This window comes from Apus apus, chromosome 2 (assembly GCF_020740795.1).
Source record: "Apus apus isolate bApuApu2 chromosome 2, bApuApu2.pri.cur, whole genome shotgun sequence".
Taxonomy (NCBI): domain Eukaryota; kingdom Metazoa; phylum Chordata; class Aves; order Apodiformes; family Apodidae; genus Apus; species Apus apus.
Window position 1 is genome coordinate 57,017,658 of NC_067283.1, and position 17,658 is coordinate 57,035,315.

The 17,658-nt window shown below is 39.9% G+C and overlaps 1 protein-coding gene across 1 annotated transcript in view; it reads left to right on the forward strand.

Annotated features, from left to right (window-relative positions):
* The window catches only part of CNTNAP2 (contactin associated protein 2), a 1,111,126-nt gene that overhangs the window by 1,002,594 nt on the left and 90,874 nt on the right, over positions 1-17,658 (forward strand). The window contains exons 17-18 of the mRNA XM_051611595.1: positions 10,324-10,542; positions 13,019-13,255. Coding sequence (XP_051467555.1) covers positions 10,324-10,542; positions 13,019-13,255 — 456 coding nt within the window. The remainder of the gene's footprint in view (positions 1-10,323; positions 10,543-13,018; positions 13,256-17,658) is intronic.

The window sequence follows — 17,658 nt, forward strand, 5'->3', positions numbered from 1 at the left end:
TTAGGGCATATTTAGCCTTAGCATGATCTTTGATGAGAAAAAAATTGTACTTTCATGTAATGAAATATGTTTTATCCCCCAAAGCAATCTAATCTACTGTATAGGAAGACTGGTATTTCTGTTTGATTGGTTAGTTGATAACTGAATTGATTTAAAGTGAAATAAAAATAACTGATTCTTAGATACTACCAAATTCAAATCCCTCCTTATTTTTGTCCTCACGTAGATGCTTACTCAGGATGAGGAAGACACCATATTCAGTTCTGTTTTCCCTTCATATTGAGATCCATTATAGCTCCAGCTTTCCAAGATATTGTGAATTATATGTGTAACTAGTTGCCTGCCAATAGAAAGAGAATTGCTGTCTGTCCCGGAGATGAGAGAAGCCAAGACCATTCTTTTTTACTACTTTGCACCTGGAGAACATTTAGCATATTGTAGGCAGCCTGTGCGCTTTGGAGAAGGTCAAGACAGATTTCCAGCAGTTAGAAGTTCCCCCTCAGCTGCAGTCAGACAGCAGGCTGGATCACGCTTAGAGAAGGATTGTAAGTCTGTGCTCTTCTTTGCTCCACCTTCTGCTCCAAAGGAGTAATCTAATCGTGGGTAAGCAGGGAAACACAATAGCCAACTAACATCATTCCTCTCTACCAGAAACAAGCTGTGATTAACAAGTGCTGCCTCTCACAGACAGATCTCTTTCTCTATGCAACTTCTTAACCTTTTGAGAGCAGACTATGGTAGTGAACAGCCCCCTTTTAATACCAGTGCTGCTAAAACAGTGCAGCTGTAAACGTGTGCTTGAGGGAAATATCCCACCAGTCTATTATGCCCTTAAATACTGAAAAGAGAAAGAGGGGAATAAAAAAAAAGTGTTGCAGTGAACTGATGTGAAACAGCAATAAGGAAGCACTGAAATGATTCAGAATATGTAGATAGGGATAGATATTGGTGCAAGTGGCATGTGCACAACAAAATTAAGCTTGATGCTGCAGACTAACCAACAGACTAGGAGAATAATTACCTGTGATTTTTTATTTATTTATATTTACTTGTAACAAACGGTAATTCCTTTGACTTTCTTAATGTGATCCAAGAGGACTAATCATGCACTAGATAAAAATGGAAAATACATTACTTTCTGGAAATGAATTATGCAGGAAACAGCAATAATGCACACTTTTAGCTGCCAGAAATACAGATCACACTAGCACAATCTCATTTAGTAGATACTAATAGAATCCCCTAGCCATATGAGTACAGATGAAAGCCATTTTGGTGCCCTGCTCCAGAAAGACACATTCACTGTGAGTGATACACTGCTGCTAATTAATATACTTTTGAATTTTTTCCTTCTACCTGCTACTATCACTGTAGCCCTATCTAGTACGAACTTCAGCAAACCAGCTCACTGTTATGTTCCAGTTCTATCCAGAGAGGCATGTCATCACCATTATAGGTTAGGCAAAGGAAACAGAGACAGCAAAGGGATTATCATCAGCAAACTAATAGTTGTACAGACCATCAGCATTCTTTTCTACTGAAGCTGGTGAAAACAATTACAGTGGGCTTCAACTGGATCCCCACAGAAAGCTGTCATCCTCACACTGAAAAAGTGTTTCCTGAAGTTCATAGGGATCCACCTGTGTTTCATTTTGTGCCCCTTGCCTCTGGTCCTGTCAGTGAAAAGAAGTCTGAGTCCATCTTCTTTAAACCCTCCCTTCAGGTATTTATATACATTTATGAGATCCCTCCTGAGCTTTGTCTTCTCCAGGATCAACAGGCTCACCTCTCTCAACCTTTTCTCACGTGTGAGATGCTTCAGTCCCTTAATCAACTTTGTGGCCCTTTGCTGGACCCTGTCCAGTATGTCCATGTCTCTCTTGCACTGGGTAGCTCAGTGTAACAAGGGACACATTGCTTGGTCTATGAGGACCCCTCGGTTCTTTTCTGCAAAGCTGCTTTTCAGATGGCTGGTCCTGAGCATGTACTGGTGCAGTGGTTGTTCCTGGCCAGATGCAGAACTGTGCAGTTCCACTTGCTGAACTTCATGAGGTTTCTGTCTGTTCATTTCTCCAGCCTGTTTTGGTCCCTCTGGGTGGCAGCATGGACATCCCAGTTTTGTGACTTCAGTGAACCTGCTGGGGGTACATTCTAGCCTGGCATCATATAGGTCATCCATAAAGATTTGAACAGGTTTGGAGCCAAGATTCACCCCTGGGGAACACCAGTAGTTACTCTCATTCCTGCCTTCCAGCTTCCATCTGCTTTTTCTTCATTTGCCTTTTCCACGTTTGTTTTTTTAATGTATTCTTCTCTGACAACATGACAACAGTCATATGCATAGGAAAGCAGCAGCTCTTTGCTGGATCAGGACAATGTCTCTCAGTAAATCTAATTCCCTGTCCTTTCACAACAAAATGCCACTGCATGTTTGCAGCTACCAGATGTAGATACTACACACCATAGAGACTGAATGAAGAGCCTTCAGAGTGCAGACTAAATGGTGGGAAAATGAGGATGAAAAATACAAGAAGGATAGGCACTTCAGAGGATGCACTTTCTGCATTTGACAAAGCCTTTTTCTTTTTTTTTTATTCTGATTGGATTTTTTTTGGTCTGCAGGATACTTTGAAAATTCCAAAATAAAAACACTATCACACACTGAGAAGGTCATAAGAAGCTTCAGTCATTTGGAAGAATTCTGTATTCCTATTGAATTAGCAGAAGAATTTAATAAATCCTATTCACCATAAAAGAGTTTCTTTTATCTTTGCAAAAGCCACCATTGGATTTCTATTTGCATCTTTTCTAAATATTACAGTTTTATTTTTTCCTTTAATGGTTAAAGCCACTCAACTTACTGAAGGTAAAAAGTCTTTAAAAATATTTTCTCCAGGCAACAAAAATTTCAGTAAGCAGAAATCAATACTACTGTTATAGATTGTCTGAAATCACTCATAATTAAAAAGTGACTTTATAGTTATATCATCAAAATGTTAATGCTTATAGCAGTCACTGGACTTCCTTTTTCACAGGGAAGTAATATTTCATCTACGTAAATAGTAATCACACTTCCCACATTTCTCAAGTCCCTGAACATCAAGGCAGGGACTGGGGAAACAAAGTCCCTCCCATCATAACCCAACTTAGATTCTAGACCACATGAGGAACATGAGTATACATAAGTCCATGGGACCTGACAAGATGCATCTCAGTGTCCTGAGAGAATTTATAGATATGGTAGGCAAGCCACTCTCCTTGATACTTGAAATGTCATGGCACTCAAGTGGCTGGAAGAAGGGTGAAACATCACACCCATTTTTAAAAAGGGTGGAAACAAGGATCCTTGGGACTACTGACCAGTCAGCCTCACCCCTGTGCCTGTTTAGATGATAGAGCAGATCCCCCTGGAAGGTGTATAGAGGCATGTGCATGACAGGGTGGTGATTAGAGGCAGTCAAAATGGCTAAAACCCAGTATTGTGCCTAAATAATCTAGCAGCCCTCTACAATGAAGTGACTGCGTGAGTGGGCAAGAGAAGAGCTACTAATGTCATCTGAACTTCTGTAAGGCCTTTGATATGGTCCTGCACAACATTCTTGCTGCTGAATTGGAGAGATACGGGTTTGATGCATGAACTGTTAGATGGATAAGGAACTGGCTAGGTAGCCATGTCCAACAACTTGCAGTCAATGGTCCAGTGTCCAAGTGGAAACCCGTTACAAGTGGTGTGCCTCAGGGCTTCATACTGGGATCAATACTATTTAATATCTTCTTCACCAGTGACATAGGAAGTGGCATTGAATATTAGAATCATAGAATAATTTAGGTTGGAAAAGACCTTTAAGATCATCAATCCAACTATTAACTCTATTAAGTCCACTGCTAAACCATGTCCCTAAGCACTGTATCTACACAACTTTTAAACATGTCCAGGGATGTTGACTACACCACTTCCCTGAGCAGCCTCAGCAAATTTGCAGATGACACCAGGCTGAGTGGAACAGTTCATAGCTTGAGGGAAAGGATGCCATCCAGAGAGACCTGGACAAACTGAAGGAGTGGGCCCATGGGAACCTCATGAAGTTCAGTAAGCCCAGGTGCAAGGTCCTGCACCTGAGTCAGGGGCAATCCCCAGTATCCCTACAGACTGGGTGATGAAAGGATTGAGAACAGCCCTACAGAGGAGGACTTCAGGGTACTCATGGACAGAAAATTAGACATGAGCTGGCAATGTGCACTTGCAGCCCGGAAAACTAATTGTAACCTGGGCTGTATAATAAGAAGTTTGGCCAGCAATTTGAGGGATGTGATCCTCCCTTCTACTCTGCACTTGTGAGACCCACTTTGGGTCCCTGGCACAAGATAGACGTAGACCTGTTACACTGGGTCTAGAGGAGGGCCACCAAAGTGATCACAGGACTGGACCACTTTTTCTGTGAAGAAAGACTGAGAGAGCTGGGATTGTTCAGCCTAGAGAAGAGAAGGCTCCCAGGAGACATTATTGCTGCCTTTCAATATATAAAAGGTTCTTATAAGAAACATGGAGAAAGATGTTTTATGAACAATTGTAGTGACAGGACAAGGGGCAATGGTTTGAAACTAAAAGAGGGTAGATTTAGATTGGTTATAAGGAAGACATTCTTTACAGAATGGTAAAGGGTGTCTTACAGGGTGGTAAGAGACTGGACGGCATTGCCCAGAGTTGTTGATGCCCCATAATTGCAAGTGTTCAAGGTCAGGTTGGGTGGGGTTCTGAGCAACCTGATCTAGTGAAAGATGTCCCTGCCCATGGCAGGGAGGGTGGACTAGGTGACTTTTAAAGGTCCCTTCTGACCTAAACCATGCTGTGGTTCTTTAATTCTATGCCTGTCCAATGTGTTGTTTACTCCATACAGAATTTCAGCTAGTTCTAAAGGTTCAGAAAGACACTGAGCCCCACTTGTTATTATGTTATAGCTTGTGGATGGATTTATACCTTGAGAACTGGGTGTTAAATGATGTTAAATCAAAATTATAGCTTTACTCACCCTTTTGTCCTTCTTGACACTTGCATAAATTACTGCATAAGATCCGAGAGAGTATAAAGTTGCATGATTTTTTTTTCTTTGACTTGTTAACCCACAGGCAAATGTAGAGTATGTCTAGTCAGTACAATGAACCCCCATATTAGAGAGATACCTGAGCTAATTCTAAGAAAGATAGTACGTCCACATAAATCAGCACTCAGCTATGCTGGGTTTGATCCTAGGTGCAGTATAGCCTCTTATTAGAACGAATTGCTCTTGGCACAGCATCATGCTGATGCAGCCGGGCAGCTTTCAGAGCTAGTTCATTTGGCACTTGGCTCAGGGATCACTGCAGTCTTGGGCAGAGATGTGCACCGTAATTTGGTCAAATGAGTGAAGCTTTTGCTTATTAGTTCAAATGGCCATTTCATTTGGGAATTAGATATTTTATGAAGCCTTCCGGATACTTAGCCCCATTAGTGTAAATATGGTCATGATTTTTGACAACTACCTGATTAACAGCCAGCCAAGCTACGCAGTAATTCCTGCATTGCAGTCAAGTGACTTGGATCAACAATTTCTCTCTGAGATGTTTTGGTGGCATTAATATTTAGTTGTGTCCTTTGAGAAGTGGCCTCCTCAAAGCAGGTCCTGTGTTTCAATATGGCACTTCAGGGTAGCATCTGTAGCCCTTTCCACATCCTTTCAGCAATCCATGCTGTTTCAGTGTCAGCACTGGCATGGTCAACTCTCATCCCTGTGCAAATGAGGTCAGCAAGGCAGGTAATTTAAAGATGACATTATTGCAAATCTTTAAACTCAGTTGTCTGTGGTTAAGTCGGAAAGGTGGACAAGACAATTGCTTTTAAAGTCTGGAAAGCTGTCATTCTATCCAGGGTCTGCTAAAGTCAATGGGAAGGATTCCAGTGACTACAAATATAAGACCTGATCTTGACCCTGGTGATGGATTCCATATAAAGATACATGATGCATAAACCAGTAGCTCTGGATACGTTTAACATCCCTGTTCATTAAGCTTTCATTCATTTTCAGCCATTTCACTGAATTCTGTCTACGGGTTTAGTCAGTGAGCCTTCATCAGAGGTTTATTTACAAACTGTCCATGATGTCTGGGCAGATGTTTCCCTTACAGAGAGAATATTTTCAAGCTGTTGATTTCACAGAACAAGCAAGAAAACTGGAGGGAGAAAATCTCTCTGACTCGTTTTAGACTACAGTTTATAGCTTACTGTATCCCGTTTTACAGCCAAGCAAACGAGCTCCGGATCTAGATGTAACAAGGCATTTATGTTCTAAGAGTGGGATTTCAGAAGGATCCTAAAGAGGTTAGATACTATCCCTTTGATGTAAGTCAACTAAAACATCAGTGAGTCCCATTGAAGAGTATAAAAATACATCAGGGAAAGTAAGAGAAACAAAGGACAAGGGAGGAGATTAGTGTGTTTCAGAGAAAGGATAATGGGAGAGACGGAGATAAACAGAAACAGGCATACAAAAGTGACAATGAGGAGGGTTGCAGTCTCTCCTTTTTTTTTTTTTTCTCATGGCTGATGTGTCTTGAGAACCTCCACCTACTGCTTAGCATCTTGTGAGCACCCACTCATCTGTCAGTGTCTCTTTCCTTGCTTGCAGCCTTATTATAGCTAGCAATCCTAGCCTGCAATTTATCAACAAGGATCAAACAAAAAAATTTTCCTCTTGTGTCCAGTCAGAATTTCCCCAGGAGTAACTTATACTCATTACCTCACATCTTTTCCACATGACTCCTTGTAAAAAGGGAGTCTCCAACTTCTTGGTAGCCACCCTTTAAGTGCTGGAACATGGCAATAAGGTCTCCCCTAAGCCTTCTTTTCTCCAGGCTGAACAAAGCCAGTTCTCTCAGCCTTTCCTCATACAGCAGGCTTCCCAGTCCTTTGATCATCTTTGTGGCCCTTCTCTGGACCCACTCCAGCCTGTCACACCTTTTTTTTATGGTGGAGATCAGGATTGAACACAGTATTCCAGGTGTCACCTGGCAAGTGCCAAGTAGAGCAGGATGATGACTATGCCTGCTGGTGATGCCCTTGTTGATGCATCCCAGCATCCTGTTGGCTTCCTTTGCCGCAGCAGCGCAATGATCACTCAGGTTGAGCTTGCTGTTCACCAAGACCCCCAGGTCCAATTCCACAGAGCTGCTCCCCAGCCTATGGTTAGATCCCAGCCTATGCTGCAGGCCTGGATTATGTTCTACCAGTTACAAGCCTTTACATTTGTCTTTGTTGAACTTCATAAGGTTCTTGTTAGCCCACTCTTCCAGCTTATCCCGGTCTTCCTGTGAGGTGTCTCAGTTGTGTCCCTTTCATTTGCCTAGGAGGCAAATGCCTCCTAGATTTAAGATGAGGAAATGGTGAAAATAAGAACTCAGAACAAAGAGTGAGAGGAGCATTTTTTTTTCCTGTTTCACTTCTGTGTTCTGAACAGATGGCTGACAATGACCCGAGACCTTAGAAAATTGAATTGATGAAAGAAACGTGTTCAGATTTAATTACATGTAATTGCACAAGGCACAGAAAGGGTAAAAATAAGCCACAAGCCTCAGTTTATTGAGTCAATATATATGGCAGCAGCACAGGAAAAAATCACCCTTGTTCAGTTTTATGAAGTTTGCATTACAAAACCTCGTACTGCCTAAATAAACCAAAATGCCAATTTATTTCCTTTTTTTATTTTATAGTTCAGCAATTTCAGATTTTTCTTCAAAAAATGCTGAGATGCAGGAACTAAAGGGCTGTGGGAAGAGCAATTGCCAATGAAAACTGAGGCAAAAACGTTGTTGAGTTCCTCAGCCCCCTCCATGTTAGTTGTCAACAGACATTTACTGGGGGGTGAAATTCCTTTTGTCTTCCTTTGTGACTAATGTGCCTATTGTCAGAAGTTCATCCATTTCTGTTAAGATACGAGTCCCTATCATTTTACCTAGAGATGCCCCTGGTTGGAGAATATGCTTAATCTGTAGACTCAAAAATGAATTCTAATGGAAATTAAGAACCAGCAACATAACTTGCATTTGAGACATGTTGTTATGCAGCCTCTGCCCATCTGCAAAGCTCTTATAATTGACAGCCTTCACATTTTTTCAGTCCATCAGTCTAGCAAGTAAGTTTCCTCTGCTTTGGTTTGTGTCATTCACATTTTTAGGTTGCTTGAGGGTGGATCAGCACAGTCCATAGATGCTGTACTGCATTCTCTAACTTTCCACATCAGCATGTGCATGCACTGAAAACAGCCTCTGATTACAAGATTTTTCTTGAATGTTTTTCCTTCACTGACTATAAGATTACATATAAAAATATAACATGAACTCACACAAGTGATACTTCAATGTCAGAGGGAATAATTTTCTTCCGTAAGTACGAATTTCATTTTAAGTCTTCCAGGCTGTGATGCAGATTTCTGTTTAAAGCCATGCGTAAAGCTACACTATGCAAGCACAGAACTTCTACTTGAAATATCCAGAAGACCAAGAGCTTGCAAACAAATAAGCTTTCTTACAGAGGTTTTGAAAATCCTGGATGGGGTTGTACTCAAGATGCCCACGAGCAACAGCAGCAGTGCCATCAGTTGCCTCTGAAAAAGATGAAAAGTCTACTAAAGGGTTCTCAGTTTGTAGTCTTGTAGACAGGCAGCATTTGGGAGGTAATTCAAGTCTGATAGTAAAGAAATCTGAGGCAGGTCTTCAAAGGACAAAATGAAGGAGAATTACACGCACACCCCTGAGAACAGACTTGAATACAACATACAACTTAAGTCCTGAAGAGATTTTACTCTGATTCCTAATTTGCCTGAGTTTATTGACAGAACTGCAGAAGCTAGAAGATATAACAATAAAATGAAACATCTTTATTTCTTTAATGGCAAGCTTTGGCTCATACAGGTTTTCTCTCCTGTAAAGTGCAAAAGGCCAAATAGGCTAAATTCATGGCTTATGAAAGGCAGTGCATTTAAGAAACAAAATTATTCTGTTCAGCAGAGAACAGAGAGTACAGCAATAAAATATGCTTTTAATTTTTTCTTTCAGAAATAGCCAATTTTGCAGAAAAAAAAATAATCAGATATTACAATTGTATAATACATTTGGTTGGAAAGAACATTCTCTTGTGATGATCTGTTGAGCCATGTACAAAAATATTTCCCACTATCAGTATTGTTGGTAATGATCATGGAGTGGTGCTTCTACCACAATTTAATAGCCATGCTGAGTAAGATTTTTTAAGACTGCTTTTCTGTAAGACTGTTTTGCTGTTAATTCAACCTAACAAGAAACCACAGCTCACTGAGACCGTAACTGGACGCGCAAGATCTTTCAGAACAATTAAAAGGGTGCTACTGCTGTTTTATTTTATATGTAAGAAAAAGGAATTAAATTGAACTCTTGGATGTCTTTACTTCTGTCTAGTATCCTTCCTTGTGAATGCTATTATTGCTAATCTGTTTTCTGGTAACCATTCCATCTGATGTTTTGCCACCATAGTAAGATTTACAGCCCCAAATTACAGAAACTAAGTATCAGTAACAAAGTCAAAATAGTATTTCTTCATTTCAAAATCATCTATGTATTAATAATCAACTTCCTCTTTAATAATAAATATCAGTAATGTCATCTGTTCAGGGTGACTTGAGGGAATGTCCAGCAGAGCCTAATGGACCCCTGTAAAATTTCAAAACATGTTTTGAGTTACCCACTATGAATTGAGGACTGTAGTGCTTGCTAAAGATCCATTTCTTTTTCAGCTATAAAATCTCACATAGGTCATTACCACTGCATTATTAGTTCATTGTAAAAAGTAATTGCCCCTCAAAGGAAATTTAAAAAATGGACTTCTGCACCACTTTTATCATTATGTATATTTCCTTATAAAAACTGTGGAAATGGGAAATCTACTGAAGTAAAAAAAAAAAAGTCATTGTTTCAGGGTCTGTTCATGTCTCTTCTGGGGGCTGATGAACTGCTTTTTCCAATATTATTGAAATTATTAGTGGAAATAAAAATCCTCTTCAAGGATATAGTTCATTGTGGCTAAATTTTACGTGCCAAACTGCTTTACTTTCCATCACACGCTGTAGGAACTTTTCACAATGGCTTCCTTGGCAATACTTTAACTCCTACTCAAGTCAAAAGGAACTGAATGTGCTTATAAATTCTCAAAGGTGGCTGAGCAGTGCATATTTCAAGTAAATACGACTCTTCTATTTAGGAAGTATAAGTGAACTTGTTTACAACATAAGCTGGGTTCCCTTTTGCTTGGTGTTTCAGCTGCTACAGAGGTTTCCTTTTCATTTGATGTTGGAAATGGGCCTGTGGAAATCATCGTCAGATCTCCCAACCAGCTCAATGATGACCAGTGGCATCGGGTCAATGCTGAGAGGAATGTCAAACAGGCCAGCCTGCAGGTAGACCAGTTACCCCTGGAGGTCCGAAAAGCACCAACAGAAGGACACACACGGCTGGAATTGTACAGCCAGCTCTATGTTGGTAAGATGCAGAGCAGGTGACCGGGCTTTGGTCTCACACGCTGAACACTCTTTGCTTCGTGTCTTGCCAGCAGCAGTTAGTTGACGTGGAAAGTTGTGCTCCCAAAGTACTTGCCTGACAGCATGGGGGCGGGAGGCAAGGGTGGGGAGAGAAGAAAGGACAAGTGTGTCCATAATTACAGAAATAAGAAGAATAAGAATTTTTTTTTGTTTATCCACCTGCAACTCCTGGTTGAAAGTGCCTCTAGCAGGCAGTAGTGCCGTACGCCTTTTCTGCCAAGTGTCTCTCGCACATACACAGTTATTCAGTACAGAAGTGGAAAATTCTACATAGCTCTTCCAGGGCTGCATGTACCTGCAGTGCCCACTCTAGCCTCAGCAGCACTTCTACCCTCTTTAGGTTTGATCCTTGCCCATACTTGCATTCACAGCTCTGGCTGCCACCTTTTCCCTTGAGTTGCATGGGCTGTTTGCCCATTCAACATAGGAAAGCATCAGAGTGTTACACAAATGCATTCCCTGGAACCAAGTTAGTCCGGCTGCTTTCTGGAGCTGCTGGTCTCCACTACATTTTGGGTAGTCTATTCCAACAGCACTTGTTTTTCTCTTACTGTTAGCCCTGGGCTGCAAAGTGCAGATGTGCTATTAGCTGGAATTGGAACTGCATGAAATGTTGAGCAAAGAAGCACTTTGTTACCTCTCTAGATACCTGTTAACAGGAGAAGAGGGAAGGGACAAAGGAAAAAAAGATACTTTTTTTTTCCCTGCTAGACAGGATTCAACAGCAGAAATTAATTAAAATTATATTTAAAGCTTTCACTGCCTTAGCAAACAGTACAGTGTCACTGCAAACCACGTAGAATGTGGCACCATTTGTGCAGGTGTTATTTACAAGCGCACATTCTCCTTTACTGCTAACTGTGATCCCAATAAAAGGCAGTTTCAAATTAAGCTGAGATGTGAAGTTTGTTTAAAAGAAGCAACCTTAACCTTTTAAATACCAAGCCTTTTGCTGAATCAGGAAGAGATGGATTTTTTCCCAGCCTGAGTTCATGGAGAATTGTTGGTAGTTTTAAATTAAACAGCAATGTTGTGAGATACCTAGTACCTTCTTTGTCAAAATCTGAATGTCCAGATCTGCAAAAGATTTTATTTCTGAATCATATCCATTTTTTATAATTTGATTATTGGAGCACACATCTCAAAGAACAGATTTAAACCTTGACCAAGAGTCAGATAGAGAATTGAGGTGAATTGGAGTGTCCCAAATGAGCACCCCAAACTTTGGGTTCTGGAGGCTAATACTGAACATTGTTTCAGTGCCCCCTGTTCTACTTTCTGTAGAATAAGTATCTATTACTTGGGCCAGCAAGAGAGCCTGAGGGATGATGACTTGGTGTCCTAGGTGCTAGGACAGTCACCAGGAGGGGAAAGAATGGAATTAGATGCATTAGGGTTTATTTGTCACTGCAGTGTATATGAGTTTATATAGACTGGAACCACACTGGAATGCCCTTGGCCCTGTGCACCGAGCAGAGACAGAGCATTGCCTTGTCTTACTCCAAGTCAGCCAGTTACCAGAGCTGACTCAATCTTTGGTTTGTATTTAGTCCTCTTCCCCTCTCAGGTAAATATCAGCCTCTGTGCTCTGTGGCGATGAGTGTTCAGATCTCCTCAGGGAGTCTTCGGCACCTGAGGCACTGCAGTAATCAAAGGCATGAGAAGATGAGGAGAAGGGATGACAGCTACTCATTATTGTTATTTGCTTGCATTTGGGGTTGGGTTTTTTTTGTTTGTTTGTTTTCTCTCTAATCCATCCGCAACAAGACTTTTGTAGCTGAAATCACATTTGTCAGCAAGTGATTGCTAGGGGGGGGAAAATTGGACAGGTCTTACTGACTGCTAAGAAAAGCCATCTCAACTCAGATTATCAAAAGTAATTCTTAAGTGTTACATCCTTCACCCTACACTCAGGCAACTAAACAGCATACCCTATATTTACAGTATACGCTTGGAAATAAAAATCTATAATTCGTATTGCAACTGAGAGTGGTGATTTAAATCTTTTCCTTCCTTCCCCATTGTGGCTTTGAAAAATGTAACAGTGCATAACATATTATGGCATTATTATTATCATCCATCATCAGTAGTCATATGGAGAGTAAACCTGTACCTTAGCAGTCATGCCAAGCCCAGTTCTTCCACTGTTATCTCTAAAAATTTTGAAGTTGAAATGAAGTCTTACACTGAAGGGCTAGAATCTCTAATGCCTCATCAGTGTAAAGCAAACAGACCTATCCTTTATGCTTACTTATAATATGGTCCCAAAATTATTCTTAATTGATTTAAGAACAAGGTCACTTCCTTGCCTTTACAAAGATATTACTTATTGCCATCTGCTGTCACAAGCTTAGCAGGTTCTTTCACATGGAGTTACAACAGTTCTGTGTTGTCTCACAGTTTACTTTCCCCCTCAGGTGCTGCAGGAGGCCAGCGAGGTTTCCTAGGTTGCATTCGTTCGTTAAGGATGAACGGGGTGACACTAGACCTGGAAGACAGAGCGAAAGTCACGCCAGGGGTGAAGCCTGGCTGCTCTGGCCATTGCACCAGCTATGGGATGTACTGTGCAAATGGTGGGAAATGTGTGGAGAAATACAATGGCTACTCCTGTGACTGCTCCAGAACTGCCTATGATGGACCATTTTGCATTAAAGGTAAATGCTTCAGTGCAGGAGGCAGAGTATGGAAGAACTACCTGCCTAAGAAAAAAACACAATAGAATTAATGCTTCAGCTTTTATTAATTACACAAGTAAATCCTGGTCAATACTTTTTACAAAGAAGTCAAATAATAAATACATCCAGGATTTGAATGTGATGATTTTAATACATGTTAGCTATTTAAATCAAGTAACACAACAACAAAATGCATCAAGAATGCCTGCAGTCGTAGAGGGTCCGGCAGACTGAGTTCTGTAGTCTTGAGTCTGTTGAACAATATATTGCCACTAGCACAATGTCGTGGTTACTTCTTTAGAAAAAAACATGGATTTAAACAAAAGCTACCTAGTCTCATTCAGAAACATATTTGGAGATACTCAGGTGTGAGCTTTGGGTGGAAGGCCTTACAAATTGGGAGGCCAGCATTTGAATTAAAAATGTTATCCATCTGTAACCAGATCAAGTCTTTAAGTAGCTCAGACTGAATTAGCAACTAAGCTTGGTAAATGAAGGTACAGAGCTCCCACATCTATGTCAGTCCTTTGGAAACACCTAAAGTACATTCGGAATTTTCAAAATCACTTATTATGGCAGACAAATTTACTATAGACACACATCTACATGAGAAAGAAAAACAAGGAGTGAGGAAAAGAGGAATCTTACATACACACACCAAAAAGATGTTAATTTATTTCCACATTGTTGTTCTGATTTTGATGAGAAATTATTGTGACATAGTAAGTAGAATGGCAATGTTATTTTCCAAATGTTTTGACAGTTAGCAGGCTTTGTAGCCATTCATTCATTTCCCTTTATTCTCATTATATTCTTGAAATACTCTTTTCAACACCTCTAAAGGTTTCATCACATTTACCTGAGGTGCTGCTATTTCTCAGCAGCTCTCTTTCACTGTGCTTTTGTTGGTACACATATTCCTGATTGTTTTAAAAGCTTTCTCAAAAGGTACTAATCCTATAGTTTCAACTAAAAAATATGAAGGCTCTTCTCATCTGTATTTGTGATGTTAAAGAAACCGCTAGCCTCATAAACTGCTCTTCAGCTTTTATGTTACCCACTGTACCAGGAATCCTGTGGGCAGCTGGGTTACCAGTCACCAAATTCCCTTCATGAAGCTGTCTTGGCAGTAGGGGAAAGCTGCTGTCCTTTGGCATTCTGACTTCCAACTCATTAGCTTCTCTTTCTTTTTGAAGTCAAACTTGGGGGATTTGTTTGCAAGTATCCATACTCTGCTCCTTTCCAGCCATACTTAGAGGAAACCAAGTTTATAGTAGAAGGAGGCAATCTTTCTCCCTGATGCTGGGTTATGGACTATAGGACTATAGGTTCTCTTCACACACTTCAGACACCTCCACTTATATCAGCATATATTCCCCTTCATTTTATTGTAACAGAGCTTCATCCATTGGTGATACGGCTCACACTGAAGCTTGTAAAAGCTAAGGGATTTCTTTCATGTCAACAGATACTCTGATGAAACTCTAACATGGTTATGTTATAAATTCCAATAATTATGATGCATTTCCAGTGCAGCAGAAGTGAAGCGGTGGCTGCTCTAGACAATGGCTTCAACTGTGCTTGCATGCAGGAAGTTAATCACATTTCACTACACTGTGCTACTTCAAAGGCAGATTGTAAAACATGTCCATCACATTCAGGACTGTACACACAGTAACCCCAGTGATTTCAGTTAATTTAGCAAATAGTTTGTCTATTTAGTATTTCTATTTGCTAGTGCAGTTATGTTATAGGAAACTCATCCAGGCTAGAACTGGGTCAGTCTCTTACAGATCACATATGTTGGCAGTTAATTCATTTTTATTTGTTTTTCTGTATTGCTCAAACTCATCGCATTGGCTTTTATTTGTGGTTTTCTATTTATCTTATGGATAGATAAACTGCCAAAACTCGCTCTAAGCTAAAGTGTTTTTTATTTCCTGGATATGGAGCTAACAGAATAAAAAATCTGATTAGGGGAGTAATTGAGCGCCTAGCACAGACAAACCCTGGTTTTGGCTGGTCTGTAAGCACTGTCATAGCAACAGCAGTAATATTATATAGTGTACTATAATATTCTCCTATCAGCCTTTCAGTCCAGCCAAAGGCCCAGAGCTCTGAAAATGGTGCTTTAGGCATGCAGCAAAAATTGCTGTGAGCCCCTGCTGCTGGGCAGCACTGAGTCCTGAAAAAGTACTCAAGCTACCATGGAGATCTCTGTAGCACATGGTCTTGTGCCATTTCAGTATGACATCAGATCTCTGCTTTAAATATCAAAGCTATTCCAGACTAAAAATACCTCTCTAAATCCTTAAGACCTTATTTACAAAATGCATAATACTAATTCCCTACCTGTTAATGCTGAAAAATGTTCTCATATAGAATATCCCCAAATATAATGCAGTTGTAGGTGGCTTCATGGGGCTTCGCTGTAGAAGCAACAGTGTGGAGCTCAGATCAAGTTAGAGGATAAACAAAACACAAAATAGATGGGGTTTCGGGACATCCTGTGATTGTAAAAGTAATTGTAAAACCTCTGTAAGAAACTGTGATGATAATGAAATCTTTGAACAGTTTTCAGCCCATTAAATTATATATGTTAAATTTAACATGCATCAAGCCTTGTAAATCCAGTAAAGCACTGTAACATCTTGTGCATATTGTCAAACTCCTCAGACTTGTGAAAGAAGAGGATTCTACAGTTTCTTTCTAAGAGCAGCTCCTGGAATCTTGTACCGTACCTTCTTGTTCCATGAGACAAGACTGGGGACGTGTTGTAGATACAAAGGGCAAACGTGCAGTATTAACAACAGCAAAATAAATACTGGTAAAAAGCTGAGTGTATTTTAGTTTAAAAATATATATTAAAATTTATTAAAACTATGAAATTTGTTGGAATTCCTGCATTCCTTGTAAAGTAAAAATGTCAAGTAAATTCTATTTTACTTGATTTGGATGAAAACATGGCAATCCTGACATTTCTGTTCATTTTTCATTAACACTTTGATATTTTTCGCTCCCTAAAAACACTGATATGTCTGTGAACATGTTTTTAAAAACTATATTATCTGTTTTCAACCAATTCCACTTTTTATAGCAAGGATACAGTTGAACACTGCTCTGTCATTTGTATTTTTTTAACCTGTGCCACAGCATACAGTTGTGTCATGTTGGGAGAGTCTAATATGAGGCAAGCAAGAATATTTTCCTTTGTTACTTTCACTAAGAATTCCCATCAGCTCCCAAGGTTAGCTTTGCATGATAATCTAGGACTAGGTTTTGTTATTTTAGTCCTCTAGCAGGCCAGGTAGCTCTGTTATTTGATAACCAATAGTACTCAACTTTTTAAGTTACCCCGTTCAATCCAATATGACTTATTACCAAAAACTGCTACTCAGAAGGAGTGGAAGGTGATATAATACCTTTCACTATGCCACAATCTTCTGTTCGTGTTGATTTTAGTTTGCCACAGGAAGCTTTTCTTATTAAAAAAATAGTTTTTATATTCCCCATGGTAAACTTTTTGGGGTTGGTCACGTAGTGAAACTCCTAGCAGAAGAAGTGATAGAAAAAAAAAAAAAACCAAAGAAAAAAACTGTATGATTGCTGTAAGGAAATGACCATACATTGCTTCATAACTAATAAACGCATCTCTCAATAAAATAGGCCTCACATATTGTGGATTCTTTTGCAGATGAAATCCATCCTTAGAGCCACTGACTGATGACTGACAATGTCTCCAGTCATATTAGCAGCAGCTTCAGCCTTATTAGCAGCAGATCACAACATGATTGATTTGATACTGGCCTGGAAATTACACTAGTTCTTTGCAAGGACAGAAAAAGTGCAAAAATTCAATCTGATGTTTACTTTAGCTTTATTTTTGTTTTGTATTTGGGGCATATGTAATTGACTTCACTTCTTTCACTGCTCAGAAAAATTGTTGTAAGGAATAATTGCAGTGTTTCTGCAGTCCTACAGATTGTTTTCTGACCTTTCCTTGTCTTTTGCATAAACATAAATTCTCTTTTTTTGTTTTGTTTTGTTTTCTCTCACAGCTGTCCTATCATCATAAAAGCTTCTGAGAAAACAATTGTTTGGGTTTTTTTTCTTTAAAAAACAAACTCTTTCCTTCCTTTGAACAAAAAGAGTGAAGGTCAAATGCTGAAATGTCCACAGAGCATGTGGCAGTGATGTCCCTGACTGTGATGTCAGGGATGCTCCAGGGAGAAAGCATTCCTCCTTTGGTCATTGAGGTGCTGTGGATCAACAGTAGTAGGAAAAGAAATTGCCCGCCACCAAGAGATTGTGGCAAAAAAAAATAAATAGCTTGTGCTGTGACTCATGCCGTCAGGTGTGCTGGAAGGGTAAATCCAGAGCTT